The following is an 18,145-nucleotide window of genomic DNA, read 5'->3' as shown; positions in this document are numbered from 1 at the left end:
ATAGTAATAATACAGAGACGTGACTGGGAGGTGAGTGGATCTGGGAGTGTCACTGTGACGTCACTTATATCTATAGTAATAACACAGAGACGTGACTGGGGAGGGGATCTGGGAGCGTCACTGAGACATCACTTATATCTATAGTAATAATACAGGGACGTGACTGGGGAGGTGAGGGGATCTGGGAGTGTCACTGTGACATCACTTACATCTATAGTAATAATACAGGGACGTGACTGGGGAGGTGATGGGATCTGGGAGTGTCACTGTGACATCACTTATATCTATAGTAATAATACAGGGATGTGACTGGGGAGGTGAGGAGATCTGGGAGCGTCACTGTGACATCACTTATATCTATAGTAATAATACAGGGATGTGACTGGGGAGGTGAGGGAATCTGGGAGTGTCACTGTGACATCACTTATATCTATAGTAAAAATACAGGGACGTGACTGGGGAGGTGAGGGGATCTGGGAGTGTCACTGTGTCATCACTTATATCTATAGTAATATTACAGGGACGTGACTGGGGAGGTGAGGGGGTCTGGGAGTGTCACTGTGACATCACTTATATCTATAGTAATAATACAGGGAGGTGACTGGGGAGGTGAGGGGATCTGGGAGTGTCACTGTGACGTCACTTATATCTATAGTAATAATACAGGGATGTGACTGGGGAGGTGAGGAGGTCTGGGAGCGTCACTGTGACATCACTTATATCTATAGTAATAATACAGGGACGTGACTGGGGAGGTGAGGAGATCTAGGAGTGTCACTGTGACATCACTTATATCTATAGTAATAATGCAGGGACGTGACTGGGGAGGTGAGGGGATCTGGGAGTGTCACTGTGACATCACTTATATCTATAGTAATAATGCAGGGACGTGACTGGGGAGGTGAGGGGATCTGGGAGCGTCACTGTGACATCACTTATATCTATAGTAATAATACAGGGAGGTGAGGGGATCTGGGTGCGTCACTGTGACATTACTTATATCTATAGTAATAATACAGAGACGTGACTGGGAGGTGAGTGGATCTGGGAGTGTCACTGTGACGTCACTTATATCTATAGTAATAACACAGAGACGTGACTGGGGAGGGGATCTGGGAGCGTCACTGAGACATCACTTATATCTATAGTAATAATACAGGGACGTGACTGGGGAGGTGAGGGGATCTGGGAGTGTCACTGTGACATCACTTACATCTATAGTAATAATACAGGGACGTGACTGGGGAGGTGATGGGATCTGGGAGTGTCACTGTGACATCACTTATATCTATAGTAATAATACAGGGATGTGACTGGGGAGGTGAGGAGATCTGGGAGCGTCACTGTGACATCACTTATATCTATAGTAATAATACAGGGATGTGACTGGGGAGGTGAGGGAATCTGGGAGTGTCACTGTGACATCACTTATATCTATAGTAAAAATACAGGGACGTGACTGGGGAGGTGAGGGGATCTGGGAGTGTCACTGTGTCATCACTTATATCTATAGTAATAATACAGGGATGTGACTGGGGAGGTGAGGAGATCTGGGAGCGTCACTGTGACATCACTTATATCTATAGTAATAATACAGGGATGTGACTGGGGAGGTGAGGGAATCTGGGAGTGTCACTGTGACATCACTTATATCTATAGTAATAATACAGGGACGTGACTGGGGAGGTGAGGGGATCTGGTAGCGTCACTGTGTCATCACTTATATCTATAGTAATAATACAGGGACGTGACTGGGGAGGTGAGGGAATCTGGGAGTGTCACTGTGACATCACTTATATCTATAGTAATAATAGAGGGACGTGACTGGGGAGGTGAGGGGATCTGGGAGTGTCACTGTGACATCACTTATATCTATAGTAATATTACAGGGACGTGACTGGGGAGGTGAGGGGATCTGGGAGCGTCACAGTGACATCACATATCTATAGTAATAATACAGGGACGTGACTGGGGAGGTGAGGGGATCTAGGAGTGTCACTGTGACGTCACTTATATCTATAGTAATAATACAGGGACGTGACTGGGGAGGTGAGGGGATCTGGGAGTGTCACTGTGACGTCACTTATATCTATAGTAAAAATGCAGGGACGTGACTGGGGAGGTGAGGGGATCTGGGAGTGTCACTGAGACATCACTTATATCTATAGTAATAATACAGGGACATGACTGGGGAGGTGAGGGGACCTGGGAGTGTCTCACTGTGACATCACTTATATCTATAGTAATAATACAGGGACGTGACTGGGGAGGTGAGGAGATCTGGGAGTGTCATTGTGACGTCACTTAAATCTATAGTAATAATACAGGGACGTGACTGGGGAGGTGAGGAGATCTGGGAGTGTCACTGTGACGTCACTTAAATCTATAGTAATAATACAGGGACGTGACTGGGGAGGTGAGGGGATCTGGGAGTGTCACTGAGACATCACTTATATCTATAGTAATAATACAGGGACGTGACTGGGGAGGTGAGGGGATCTGGGAGTGTCACTGTGACATCACTTATATCTATAGTAATAATACAGGGACATGACTGGGGAGGTGAGGGGACCTGGGAGTGTCTCACTGTGACATCACTTATATCTATAGTAATAATACAGGGACGTGACTGGGGAGGTGAGGAGATCTGGGAGTGTCACTGTGACGTCACTTAAATCTATAGTAATAATACAGGGACGTGACTGGGGAGGTGAGGGGATCTGGGAGTGTCACTTATATCTATAGTAATAATACAGGGATGTGACTGGGGAGGTGAGGGGATCTGGGAGTGTCACAGTGACATCACTTATATCTATAGTAATAATGCAGGGACGTGACTGGGGAGGTGAGGGGACCTGGGAGTGTCACTGTGACGTCACTTATATCTATAGTAATAATACAGGGACGTGACTGGGGAGGTGAGGAGATCTGGGAGTGTCACTGTGACATCACTTATATCTATAGTAATAATACAGGGATGTGACTGGGGAGGTGAGGGGATCTGGGAGTTTCACTGTGACATTACTTATATCTATAGTAATAATACAGAGACGTGACTGGGAGGTGAGGGACCTGGGAGTGTCACTGTGACATCACTTATATCTATAGTAATAATGCAGGGACGTGACTGGGGAGGTGAGGGGACCTGGGAGTGTCACTGTGACGTCACTTATATCTATAGTAATAATACAGGGACGTGACTGGGAGGTGAGGAGATCTGGGAGTGTCACTGTGACGTCACTTATATCTATAGTAATAATGCAGGGACGTGACTGGGGAGGTGAGGGGATCTGGGAGTGTCACTGTGACATTACTTATATCTATAGTAATAATAGAGACGTGACTGGGGAGGTGAGGGGATCTGGGAGCGTCACTGTGACATCACTTATATCTATAGTAATAATACAGAGACGTGACTGGGAGGTGAGGAGATCTGAGAGTGTCACTGTGACGTCACTTATAGCTATAGTAATAATACAGGGAGTTGAGGGGATCTGGGAGTGTCACTGTGACGTCACTTAAATCTATAGTAATAATACAGGGACGTGACTGGGGAGGTGAGCGGATCTGGGAGTGTAACTGTGACATCACTTATATCTATAGTAATAATGCAGGGACGTGACTGGGGAGGTGAGGGGATCTGGGAGTGTCACTGTGACATCACTTATATCTATAGTAATAATACAGGGACGTGACTGGGGAGGTGAGGGGGTCTGGGAGTGTCACTGTGACATCACTTATATCTATAGTAATAATACAGGGAGGTGACTGGGGAGGTGAGGGGATCTGGGAGTGTCACTGTGACGTCACTTATATCTATAGTAATAATACAGGGATGTGACTGGGGAGGTGAGGAGGTCTGGGAGCGTCACTGTGACATCACTTATATCTATAGTAATAATACAGGGACGTGACTGGGGAGGTGAGGAGATCTGGGAGTGTCACTGTGACATCACTTATATCTATAGTAATAATGCAGGGACGTGACTGGGGAGGTGAGGGGATCTGGGAGTGTCACTGTGACATCACTTATATCTATAGTAATAATGCAGGGACGTGACTGGGGAGGTGAGGGGATCTGGGAGCGTCACTGTGACATCACTTATATCTATAGTAATAATACAGGGAGGTGAGGGGATCTGGGTGCGTCACTGTGACATTACTTATATCTATAGTAATAATACAGAGACGTGACTGGGAGGTGAGTGGATCTGGGAGTGTCACTGTGACGTCACTTATATCTATAGTAATAACACAGAGACGTGACTGGGGAGGGGATCTGGGAGCGTCACTGAGACATCACTTATATCTATAGTAATAATACAGGGACGTGACTGGGGAGGTGAGGGGATCTGGGAGTGTCACTGTGACATCACTTACATCTATAGTAATAATACAGGGACGTGACTGGGGAGGTGATGGGATCTGGGAGTGTCACTGTGACATCACTTATATCTATAGTAATAATACAGGGATGTGACTGGGGAGGTGAGGAGATCTGGGAGCGTCACTGTGACATCACTTATATCTATAGTAATAATACAGGGATGTGACTGGGGAGGTGAGGGAATCTGGGAGTGTCACTGTGACATCACTTATATCTATAGTAAAAATACAGGGACGTGACTGGGGAGGTGAGGGGATCTGGGAGTGTCACTGTGTCATCACTTATATCTATAGTAATATTACAGGGACGTGACTGGGGAGGTGAGGGGGTCTGGGAGTGTCACTGTGACATCACTTATATCTATAGTAATAATACAGGGAGGTGACTGGGGAGGTGAGGGGATCTGGGAGTGTCACTGTGACGTCACTTATATCTATAGTAATAATACAGGGATGTGACTGGGGAGGTGAGGAGGTCTGGGAGCGTCACTGTGACATCACTTATATCTATAGTAATAATACAGGGACGTGACTGGGGAGGTGAGGAGATCTGGGAGTGTCACTGTGACATCACTTATATCTATAGTAATAATGCAGGGACGTGACTGGGGAGGTGAGGGGATCTGGGAGTGTCACTGTGACATCACTTATATCTATAGTAATAATACAGGGATGTGACTGGGGAGGTGAGGAGATCTGGGAGCGTCACTGTGACATCACTTATATCTATAGTAATAATACAGGGATGTGACTGGGGAGGTGAGGGAATCTGGGAGTGTCACTGTGACATCACTTATATCTATAGTAAAAATACAGGGACGTGACTGGGGAGGTGAGGGGATCTGGGAGTGTCACTGTGTCATCACTTATATCTATAGTAATATTACAGGGACGTGACTGGGGAGGTGAGGGGGTCTGGGAGTGTCACTGTGACATCACTTATATCTATAGTAATAATACAGGGAGGTGACTGGGGAGGTGAGGGGATCTGGGAGTGTCACTGTGACGTCACTTATATCTATAGTAATAATACAGGGATGTGACTGGGGAGGTGAGGAGGTCTGGGAGCGTCACTGTGACATCACTTATATCTATAGTAATAATACAGGGACGTGACTGGGGAGGTGAGGAGATCTGGGAGTGTCACTGTGACATCACTTATATCTATAGTAATAATGCAGGGACGTGACTGGGGAGGTGAGGGGATCTGGGAGTGTCACTGTGACATCACTTATATCTATAGTAATAATGCAGGGACGTGACTGGGGAGGTGAGGGGATCTGGGAGCGTCACTGTGACATCACTTATATCTATAGTAATAATACAGGGAGGTGAGGGGATCTGGGTGCGTCACTGTGACATTACTTATATCTATAGTAATAATACAGAGACGTGACTGGGAGGTGAGTGGATCTGGGAGTGTCACTGTGACGTCACTTATATCTATAGTAATAACACAGAGACGTGACTGGGGAGGGGATCTGGGAGCGTCACTGAGACATCACTTATATCTATAGTAATAATACAGGGACGTGACTGGGGAGGTGAGGGGATCTGGGAGTGTCACTGTGACATCACTTACATCTATAGTAATAATACAGGGACGTGACTGGGGAGGTGATGGGATCTGGGAGTGTCACTGTGACATCACTTATATCTATAGTAATAATACAGGGATGTGACTGGGGAGGTGAGGAGATCTGGGAGCGTCACTGTGACATCACTTATATCTATAGTAATAATACAGGGATGTGACTGGGGAGGTGAGGGAATCTGGGAGTGTCACTGTGACATCACTTATATCTATAGTAAAAATACAGGGACGTGACTGGGGAGGTGAGGGGATCTGGGAGTGTCACTGTGTCATCACTTATATCTATAGTAATATTACAGGGACGTGACTGGGGAGGTGAGGGGGTCTGGGAGTGTCACTGTGACATCACTTATATCTATAGTAATAATACAGGGAGGTGACTGGGGAGGTGAGGGGATCTGGGAGTGTCACTGTGACGTCACTTATATCTATAGTAATAATACAGGGATGTGACTGGGGAGGTGAGGAGGTCTGGGAGCGTCACTGTGACATCACTTATATCTATAGTAATAATACAGGGACGTGACTGGGGAGGTGAGGAGATCTAGGAGTGTCACTGTGACATCACTTATATCTATAGTAATAATGCAGGGACGTGACTGGGGAGGTGAGGGGATCTGGGAGTGTCACTGTGACATCACTTATATCTATAGTAATAATGCAGGGACGTGACTGGGGAGGTGAGGGGATCTGGGAGCGTCACTGTGACATCACTTATATCTATAGTAATAATACAGGGAGGTGAGGGGATCTGGGTGCGTCACTGTGACATTACTTATATCTATAGTAATAATACAGAGACGTGACTGGGAGGTGAGTGGATCTGGGAGTGTCACTGTGACGTCACTTATATCTATAGTAATAACACAGAGACGTGACTGGGGAGGGGATCTGGGAGCGTCACTGAGACATCACTTATATCTATAGTAATAATACAGGGACGTGACTGGGGAGGTGAGGGGATCTGGGAGTGTCACTGTGACATCACTTACATCTATAGTAATAATACAGGGACGTGACTGGGGAGGTGATGGGATCTGGGAGTGTCACTGTGACATCACTTATATCTATAGTAATAATACAGGGATGTGACTGGGGAGGTGAGGAGATCTGGGAGCGTCACTGTGACATCACTTATATCTATAGTAATAATACAGGGATGTGACTGGGGAGGTGAGGGAATCTGGGAGTGTCACTGTGACATCACTTATATCTATAGTAAAAATACAGGGACGTGACTGGGGAGGTGAGGGGATCTGGGAGTGTCACTGTGTCATCACTTATATCTATAGTAATAATACAGGGATGTGACTGGGGAGGTGAGGAGATCTGGGAGCGTCACTGTGACATCACTTATATCTATAGTAATAATACAGGGATGTGACTGGGGAGGTGAGGGAATCTGGGAGTGTCACTGTGACATCACTTATATCTATAGTAATAATACAGGGACGTGACTGGGGAGGTGAGGGGATCTGGTAGCGTCACTGTGTCATCACTTATATCTATAGTAATAATACAGGGACGTGACTGGGGAGGTGAGGGAATCTGGGAGTGTCACTGTGACATCACTTATATCTATAGTAATAATAGAGGGACGTGACTGGGGAGGTGAGGGGATCTGGGAGTGTCACTGTGACATCACTTATATCTATAGTAATATTACAGGGACGTGACTGGGGAGGTGAGGGGATCTGGGAGCGTCACAGTGACATCACATATCTATAGTAATAATACAGGGACGTGACTGGGGAGGTGAGGGGATCTAGGAGTGTCACTGTGACGTCACTTATATCTATAGTAATAATACAGGGACGTGACTGGGGAGGTGAGGGGATCTGGGAGTGTCACTGTGACGTCACTTATATCTATAGTAAAAATGCAGGGACGTGACTGGGGAGGTGAGGGGATCTGGGAGTGTCACTGAGACATCACTTATATCTATAGTAATAATACAGGGACATGACTGGGGAGGTGAGGGGACCTGGGAGTGTCTCACTGTGACATCACTTATATCTATAGTAATAATACAGGGACGTGACTGGGGAGGTGAGGAGATCTGGGAGTGTCATTGTGACGTCACTTAAATCTATAGTAATAATACAGGGACGTGACTGGGGAGGTGAGGAGATCTGGGAGTGTCACTGTGACGTCACTTAAATCTATAGTAATAATACAGGGACGTGACTGGGGAGGTGAGGGGATCTGGGAGTGTCACTGAGACATCACTTATATCTATAGTAATAATACAGGGACGTGACTGGGGAGGTGAGGGGATCTGGGAGTGTCACTGTGACATCACTTATATCTATAGTAATAATACAGGGACATGACTGGGGAGGTGAGGGGACCTGGGAGTGTCTCACTGTGACATCACTTATATCTATAGTAATAATACAGGGACGTGACTGGGGAGGTGAGGAGATCTGGGAGTGTCACTGTGACGTCACTTAAATCTATAGTAATAATACAGGGACGTGACTGGGGAGGTGAGGGGATCTGGGAGTGTCACTTATATCTATAGTAATAATACAGGGATGTGACTGGGGAGGTGAGGGGATCTGGGAGTGTCACAGTGACATCACTTATATCTATAGTAATAATGCAGGGACGTGACTGGGGAGGTGAGGGGACCTGGGAGTGTCACTGTGACGTCACTTATATCTATAGTAATAATACAGGGACGTGACTGGGGAGGTGAGGAGATCTGGGAGTGTCACTGTGACATCACTTATATCTATAGTAATAATACAGGGATGTGACTGGGGAGGTGAGGGGATCTGGGAGTTTCACTGTGACATTACTTATATCTATAGTAATAATACAGAGACGTGACTGGGAGGTGAGGGACCTGGGAGTGTCACTGTGACATCACTTATATCTATAGTAATAATGCAGGGACGTGACTGGGGAGGTGAGGGGACCTGGGAGTGTCACTGTGACGTCACTTATATCTATAGTAATAATACAGGGACGTGACTGGGAGGTGAGGAGATCTGGGAGTGTCACTGTGACGTCACTTATATCTATAGTAATAATGCAGGGACGTGACTGGGGAGGTGAGGGGATCTGGGAGTGTCACTGTGACATTACTTATATCTATAGTAATAATAGAGACGTGACTGGGGAGGTGAGGGGATCTGGGAGCGTCACTGTGACATCACTTATATCTATAGTAATAATACAGAGACGTGACTGGGAGGTGAGGAGATCTGAGAGTGTCACTGTGACGTCACTTATAGCTATAGTAATAATACAGGGAGTTGAGGGGATCTGGGAGTGTCCCTGTGACGTCACTTATATCTATAGTAATAATACAGGGACGTGACTGGGGAGGTGAGGGGATCTGGGAGTGTCACTGTGACATCACTTATATCTATAGTAATAATACAGGGACGTGACTGGGGAGGTGAGGAGATCTGGGAGTGTCACTGTGACATCACTTATATCTATAGTAATAATACAGGGACGTGACTGGGGAGGTGAGGGGATCTGGGAGTTTCACAGTGACATCACTTATATCTATAGTAATAATACAGGGACCTGACTGGGGAGGTGAGGGGGTCTGGGAGTGTCACTGTGACATCACTTATATCTATAGTAATAATACAGGGACGTGACTGGGGAGGTGAGGGGATCTGGGAGCGTCACTGTGACATCACTTATATCTATAGTAATAATACAGAGACGTGACTGGGAGGTGAGGGGATCTGGGAGTGTCACTGTGACATTACTTATATCTATAGTAATAATACAGAGACGTGACTGGGAGGTGAGGGGATCTGGGAGTGTCACTGTGACATCACTTATATCTATAGTAATAATACAGAGACGTGACTGGGAGGTGAGGGGATCTGGGAGTGTCACTGTGACATTACTTATATCTATAGTAATAATACAGAGACGTGACTGGGAGGTGAGGGGATCTGGGAGTGTCACTGTGACATCACTTTTATCTATAATAATAATACAGGGACGTGACTGGGGAGGTGAGGGGATCTGGGAGTGTCACTGTGACTTCACTTATATCTATAGTAATAATACAGGGACGTGACTGGGGAGGTGAGGGGATCTGGGAGTGTCACAGTGACATCACTCTTATCTCTATTACTGACACAGGGACCTGACTGGGGAGATGAGGGGATCTGGGAGTGTCACAGTAACATCACTCTTATCTCTATTACTGACACAGGGACCTGACTGGGGAGGTGAGGGGATCTGGGAGCGTCACTGTGACATCACTCTTATCTCTATTACTGATACAGGGACCTGACTGGGGAGGTGAGGAGATCTGGGAGTGTCACAGTGACATCACTTATATCTATAGTAATAATACAGGGACGTGACTGGGGAGGTGAGGAGATCTGGGAGTGTCACTGTGACATCACTTATATCTATAGTAATAATACAGGGACGTGACTTGGGAGGTGAGGGGATCTGGGAGCGTCACTGTGAGGTCACTTATATCTATAGTAATAATACAGGGAGGTGACTGGGGAGGTGAGGGGATCTGGGAGTGTCCCTGTGACGTCACTTATATCTATAGTAATAATACAGGTACGTGACTGGGGAGGTGAGGGGATCTGGGAGTGTCACTGTGACATCACTTATATCTATAGTAATAATACAGGGACGTGACTGGGGAGGTGAGGAGATCTGGGAGTGTCACTGTGACATCACTTATATCTATAGTAATAATACAGGGACGTGACTGGGGAGGTGAGGGGATCTGGGAGTGTCACAGTGACATCACTTATATCTATAGTAATAATACAGGGACCTGACTGGGGAGGTGAGGGGGTCTGGGAGTGTCACAGTGACATCACTCTTATCTCTATTACTGACACAGGGACCTGACTGGGGAGATGAGGGGATCTGGGAGTGTCACAGTAACATCACTCTTATCTCTATTACTGACACAGGGACCTGACTGGGGAGGTGAGGGGATCTGGGAGCGTCACTGTGACATCACTCTTATCTCTATTACTGATACAGGGACCTGACTGGGGAGGTGAAGGGGGTCTGGGAGCGTCACAGTGACATCACTCTTATCTCTATTACTGACACAGGGACCTGACTGGGGAGGTGAGGGGGTCTGGGAGCATCACAGTGACATCACTCTTATCTCTATTACTGACACAGGGACCTGACTGTGGAGGTGAGGGGGTCTGGGAGCGTCACAGTGACATCACTCTTATCTCTACAACTAACACAGGGACCTGATCGGGGAGGTGAGGGGGTCTGGGAGCATCACAGTGACATCACTCTTATCTCTATTACTAACAGGGACCTGACTGGGGAGGTGAGGGGATCTGGGAGTATCACTGTGACATCACATATATCTATAGTAATAATACAGGGACGTGACTGGGGAGGTGAGGGTCATTGTGACATCACTTATATCTATAGTAATAGTATAAGGAGGGGATCTGGTGGTGTATGCATTGCAAGTATATTTTCCAACACACAGGATTACACAGTAGTGAAGAAGACATCCAGAGAGCATGAGATACCCAGTTGCTGTCACCTTGGGTTAGATGGACTGAGCAGGACCCAGAGCCCCATCCCGGTGCCTCCACCTCACTCACTGATACATGGGAGAGAAAATGACAGCAAGATCCTGGAACTCACCAACAAGATCATCCAGCTGCTGACCGAAGAGGTGACTGCTGGGAATGGGGCGTTATACAGTAACATCGGGGATGTGACCGGAGAGGTGACTGCTGGGAATGGGACGTTATACAGTAACACCGGGGGGTGTGACCGGAGAGGTGACTGCTGGGAATAGGGCGTTATACAGTAACACCGGGGGATGTGACCAGAGAGGTGACTGCAGGGAATGGGACATTATACAGTAACACAGGGGATGTGACCGGAGAGGTGACTGCTGGGAATGGGTAATTATACAGTAACACCGGGGGATGTGACCGGAGAGGTGACTGCTGGGAATGGGACATTATACAGTAACACCGGGGGATGTGACCAGAGAGGTGACTTCAGGGAATGGGACATTATACAGTAACACAGGGGATGTGACAGGAGAGGTGACTGCTGGGAATGGGGAATTATACAGTAACACCGGGGGATGTGACCGGAGAGGTGACTGCTGGGAATGGGACATTATACAGTAACACCGGGGGATGTGACCGGAGAGGTGACTGCTGGGAATGGGACATTATACAGTAACACCGGGGGATGTGACCGGAGAGGTGACTGCTGGGAATGGGATATTATACAGTAACACCGGGGGATGTGACCGGAGAGGTGACTGCTGGGAATGGGACGTTATACAGTAACACCGGGGGATGTGACCAGAGAGGTGACTGCAGGGAATGGGACATTATACAGTAACACCGGGGGGGATGTGACCGGACAGGTGACTGCTGGGAATGGGACATTATACTGTAACACTGGGGATGTGACCGCACAGGTGACTGCTGGGAATGGGACGTTATACATTTACACCGAGGGATGTGACCGGAGAGGTGACTGCTGGGAATGGGACGTTATACAGTAACACCGAGGGATGTGACCGGAGAGGTGACTGCTGGGAATGGGACGTTATACAGTAACACCGGGGGATGTGACCGGAGAGGTGACTGTGGGGAATGGGACATTATATAGTAACACCGGGGATGTGACCCGACAGGTGACTGCTGGGAATGGGACATCATACAGTAACACCGGGGGATGTGACCGGAGAGGTGACTGCTGGGAATGGAGCATTATACAGTAAAACCGGGGGATGTGATGGGAGAGGTGACTGCTGGGAATGGGACATTATACAATAACAGCGGGGGATGTGACCGGAGAGGTGACTGCTGGGAATGGGACATTATACAGTAACACCAGGGGATGTGACCGGAGAGGTGACTGCTGGGAATGGAATGGAGCATTATACAGTAACACCGGGGGATGGGACCGGAGAGGTGACTGCTGGGAATGGGACATTATACAATAACAGCGGGGGATGTGACCGGAGAGGTGAATGCTGGAAATGGGACATTATACAGTAACACCGGGGGGATGTGACCGGAGAGGTGACTGCTGGGAATGGGACGTTATACAGTAACACCGGGGGATGTGACCAGAGAGGTGACTGCAGGGAATGGGACGTTATACAGTAACACCGGGGGATGTGACCAGAGAGGTGACTGCAGGGAATGGGACATTATACAATAACAGCGGGGGATGTGACCGGAGAGGTGACTGCTGGGAATGGGACATTATACAGTAACACCAGGGGATGTGACCGGAGAGGTGACTGCTGGGAATGGAATGGAGCATTATACAGTAACACCGGGGGATGGGACCGGAGAGGTGACTGCTGGGAATGGGACATTATACAATAACAGCGGGGGATGTGACCGGAGAGGTGAATGCTGGAAATGGGACATTATACAGTAACACCGGGGGGATGTGACCGGAGAGGTGACTGCTGGGAATGGGACGTTATACAGTAACACCGGGGGATGTGACCGGAGAGGTGACTGCTGGGAATGGGACGTTATACAGTAACACCGGGGGATGTGACCAGAGAGGTGACTGCAGGGAATGGGACATTATACAGTAACACCGGGGGGGATGTGACTGGACAGGTGACTGCTGGGAATGGGACATTATACTGTAACACTGGGGATGTGACCGCACAGGTGACTGCTGGGAATGGGACGTTATACATTTACACCGAGGGATGTGACCGCACAGGTGACTGCTGGGAATGGGACGTTATACAGTAACACCGAGGGATGTGACCGGAGAGGTGACTGCTGGGAATGGGGCATTATACAGTAACACCGAGGGATGTGACCGGAGAGGTGACTGCTAGGAATGGGACGTTATACAGTAACACCGGGGGATGTGACCGGAGAGGTGACTGTGGGGAATGGGACATTATATAGTAACACCGGGGATGTGACCCGACAGGTGACTGCTGGGAATGGGACATCATACAGTAACACCGGGGGATGTGATCGGAGAGGTGACTGCTGGGAATGGAGCATTATACAGTAAAACCGGGGGATGTGATGGGAGAGGTGACTGCTGGGAATGGGACATTATACAATAACAGCGGGGGATGTGACCGGAGAGGTGACTGCTGGGAATGGGACACTATACAGTAACACCAGGGGATGTGACCGGAGAGGTGACTGCTGGGAATAGGACATTATACAGTAACACCGGGGATGTGACCGGAGAGGTGACTGCTGGGAATGGGACATTTCTACAGTAACACTGGGGGATGTGACCAGAGAGGTGACTGCTGGGAATGGGATATTATACAGTAACACCGGGGATGTGACCGGAGAGGTGGCTGCTGGGAATGGGATATTATACAGTAACACCGGGGGATGTGACCGGAGAGGAGACTGCTGGGAATGGGACATTATATACCAACGTTCTATTTTAATTAATTTAATCAGACTTTGATATTTTATTGTTTTCTTTGTTATTTAGGGAGATCTGGCTGATCTAAAGGCAGAAAATCTAGGAGACGAGACATATGTGACTGATAGTAAGGTAGAAGTTACAGAGGGAGAAGAAGAAGAGATGGATGTGACTGATATTAAGGTAGAAGGTACAGAGGGAAAAGAAGAGATGAATGTGACTGATAATAAGGAAGAAGATACAGAGGGAGAAGACGAGACGGATGTGAGTGATAATAATTTAGAAGATACAGAGGGAGGAGAAGAGACGGATGTGACTGATAATAAGGTAGAAGATACAGAGGGAGAAGACGAGGCGGATGTGACTGATAATAAGGAAGAAGCTACAGAGGGAGGAGAAGAGACAGATATGAGGGGTGACCAGCAGCGTAAGGAGGAGGAAATCCCTACAGATACCAGCACAGGTGAGTGCAAAAAGGGGTAAAGTTAAGGCTACTAAAATTATTTTAGATCCAAGCCACGCTTGTTGTTCTCTATTCTCCCTGTTGCCCTCTGGGAAATGTTCTAGGTGTTTAGGTTGCCATACTAGTCGGCTGCGGAATAGTTTTTCCCGTCTGTTATTTTGAGTGTGAATTTGCAGTGTGTGAATTGTGAGTGCTGCTTTTTCTTCTTTGGAATCTCACTAATATCACTTTTTTAGTGTTGTAGATTCCTATTCTTCTTGTTCTGTCACTACAGTCTTCCTCTACTATATTCTCCTCTGTCAGTGCAGAGTAATGAGGACAATGGGCGAGAAGTAATAGGGTGTAATTATTTTGGTTAATAAATGGCCATAAGTGCGTGTGTTCTGCAAATCACATATGTAATAGTGAGTGATCTGCGGTAACAATTGTACGTTTTGCCGTGACAAATATATTGCATTTCCAAAATTGAATTCGGATGTTTTCACATTAAAAACATCAAAAGTGAGGGGGTCCTGCCGCATTTAAGAATCCAGCACTGGGCTCTTGTAAAGGTCCTGGTTCCAGTAATATGGGGAACAAATAGAGTAGGAGTCCCCTGTATTTTGTAACCAGCACCGGGCTCCAACAGCTAGTAGAATGTTGTCACAGCGGGGGACACTTTATATAAGTTCCCCTGGTCAGAGCATCACCCCATGGACAAGGTCCCTGTGCGAGTGGGGACCACCTGAATAAAGGGCTCTCCCCAGGCTTCACCTGTCCAGGGCTGAAGCCCGGGGCTGTCCCCGGTCCCCCTGGGCAGTGGGCGCCATGTTTATTTATTGGTGTACAACAATAACAACACCGGGTTGTGCTGTCGGACTACATAGTAACATAGTAATAGAGGTTACAAAACAGAATTGCATCCAGCAACTTATACAGGACCTGTTAGGTGGTATGGACTAGATGTGTTATCCCCATTTTAGTATTACCGCCTGTTCCAACTATGGCTGAATAGTGATTATTTGTACCCCTGGGTGTTCTGTTCCAGTAGATGTTTGTCCAACCTTATTTTAAATGTGTTCAATGCGTCTGCTATCACCACCTTTCCTGGGAGAGTGTCCATACCTTTACCTGCCCTGACCGTAAATAACCCTTTCCTTCTAAGGGTACGGAATCTCCTCTCCTCTAGTCTGAGTGCATGCCCACGTGTCCTAGTTTCCGACCTCAGAGTAAAGAGGTTGCCTGATAGTTTACAATATTGCCCCCCTGATATATGTATATATGTAAAGAATGTGGGGACCAGAATTGCACTCCAAATTCCAGGGGAGGTCTAACCAGTGCCCTGTACAGGGGTATAATTACATTGTCTTCTGTTTCTATGCCCCTTCTTATACAGGCTGGTATCCTGTTGGCCTTAGTGGCTGTACCATGACACTGAGCACTGTACCCTAGTTCAATGTCAATTTGGACTCCTAGGTCCATTTCCAATTCTGATTTGCCCAATTCTCCTCCGTTTGTATAAGTCGCACACTGGTTCTGTCCTCTGAGATGCAGAACCTTACATTTATCTACATTGTACCTCATGTATCAGTCCATTCGTCAAGTGTATCTAAGTCCCACTGTAGAATGTTGACATTCTCAACCATTCTAACCACCCTGCACATTTTTGTGTCATTTGCAAAAATTGAGATTCTACTTACTATCCCATCCTCTATATCATTAATGAATGTTAAATAGAAGAGGCCCTAACACCGAAGCCTGTGATACTCCACTTAGTACTGGTATCCAACTGGAAAATGCACCGTTTACCACCACCCTCTGCTCTCCAGCTTTGTATGTGCCTCAGTGTCGAATGCCTTTGCAAAATCCAGGAATACCTCATCTACAGCATTGCCAATGTCTAGGTTTCTGCTAATTTCCTCATAAAATGTATTGGGTGAGTTTGGCATGAATGATTCTTTACAAACCCATGTTGATGACTAGTGATTATATGATTCATTTATAGGTATTCTTGGATACCATCTTTTAAAATTCCCTCAAACCATTTCCCTACGATTGGCTTTAAGATCACACTTGCTGGGTCATTGCTTTTTCCTTTTTTAAATATCGGTACTACTTACGCAATTCTCCAGGTCCCGGCAAGCTCCCCCCCCCCCCCCCCCCATGTAGGTTCTTGGAGAACCACAACTTTGATATCATACATTAGTGTTCATTCTAGCACCCGCCAACTTTGAAAATCCATGCAGTTCCTCTTCCCTGCCTGGGGTGTCGCTGTCTGCTGTGCTATTTCTAGTTATATCTGGTTTGCATATCAGTGCTGATATACAGACCACACTGTGGTAGAAGCACTGCAGCAGACAGCGACACCCCAGGCAGGGAAGAGGAACTGCATGGGTTTTCAAAGTTGGCGGGTTCTTGAATGAACACTAATACATCCATACACACTGTGAGGATACGGGATTCTTCAATCACTCAGACACCGAGCAGATGAAACCAAAATATGGTTTATTTTTATCACAGCACACGAAAGTAGATGAAGACATGAAAAAGATTCAAATGGTAGCATAAAAAACATCCGGGTAGCAAAGTCCTTGTAGCATCGCAGTCCAAAGCACAAAACTATCACTTATTCCACACAGCAGTGATAGCATATAAGTCCACACGATACCTAGACAGAGCATAACCTCTTAGTCCAGGACAGTCCATCAATTCTCTCCTCCTGGCTTGTGTGCCAGTCATTTTAAAAACTTCCAATTTCCCACGGGGCTTAAACTGCCAGTGGGCCGGTACTTGGTTCGGATTGGTGGACCCCAGAGTCAGACACATCCCCCCAGGTAATATCCAGCTGGCCATCTGCTGCAGCCCCCCTGCTGGGTCGGTTCCAGAAAGTCTGGAAGTGGCCAGCGATATGCAGAGCAGTGTCAATACAACGAACAATAACCAGCTGATTACGTTGTGTGGTGGTCACCCCCTGTGGACAACCTTCCTGTTGATAGCAGGGGAATTTGATCACCCCCTGCGGTGATTGTCCTTCAGCTATCACCCTCATGTAAATAGCAGGAACAATAATCGGCTGATTACATTATGGGCTGATCACCCTCAGTGGACAACCTTCCTGTTGATAGTAGGGGGATTCGATCACCCCCTGCGGTGCCCGGTTCCACAAAGTCTGCTAGAGCCCAGAGGTTTACAAAGAATTGTAAACCCCCCTGTGGAGATGGTTCCTCTGCTATCTCTTTCCTGTAAATAGCAGCACAATAGCAGGGTAATTGGATCACCCCCTGTGGAGATTGCCTTTTGGGAGGACAGTTTATGATAACCCTTTTCCTGTATGA

The 18,145-nt window shown here is 47.2% G+C and overlaps 1 protein-coding gene across 1 annotated transcript in view; it reads left to right on the top strand.

Moving 5' to 3' along the window:
* Nucleotides 1-11,355: 11,355 nt before the first annotated feature.
* The window catches only part of LOC146009528 (uncharacterized), a 41,522-nt gene continuing 34,732 nt past the window's right edge, over nt 11,356-18,145 (top strand). Inside the window, exons 1-2 of the mRNA XM_083149971.1 lie at nt 11,356-11,642; nt 14,438-14,831. Coding sequence (XP_083006097.1) covers nt 14,531-14,831 — 301 coding nt within the window. The 5' untranslated portion in view covers nt 11,356-11,642; nt 14,438-14,530. The remainder of the gene's footprint in view (nt 11,643-14,437; nt 14,832-18,145) is intronic.

Source organism: Crinia signifera, chromosome 6 (assembly GCF_055691185.1).
Source record: "Crinia signifera chromosome 6, ASM5569118v1, whole genome shotgun sequence".
In the NCBI taxonomy this organism is placed as follows: domain Eukaryota; kingdom Metazoa; phylum Chordata; class Amphibia; order Anura; family Myobatrachidae; genus Crinia; species Crinia signifera.
The sequence above is the reverse complement of the archived record's forward strand: the minus strand, read 5'-3'. Positions and strand labels throughout refer to the sequence as shown.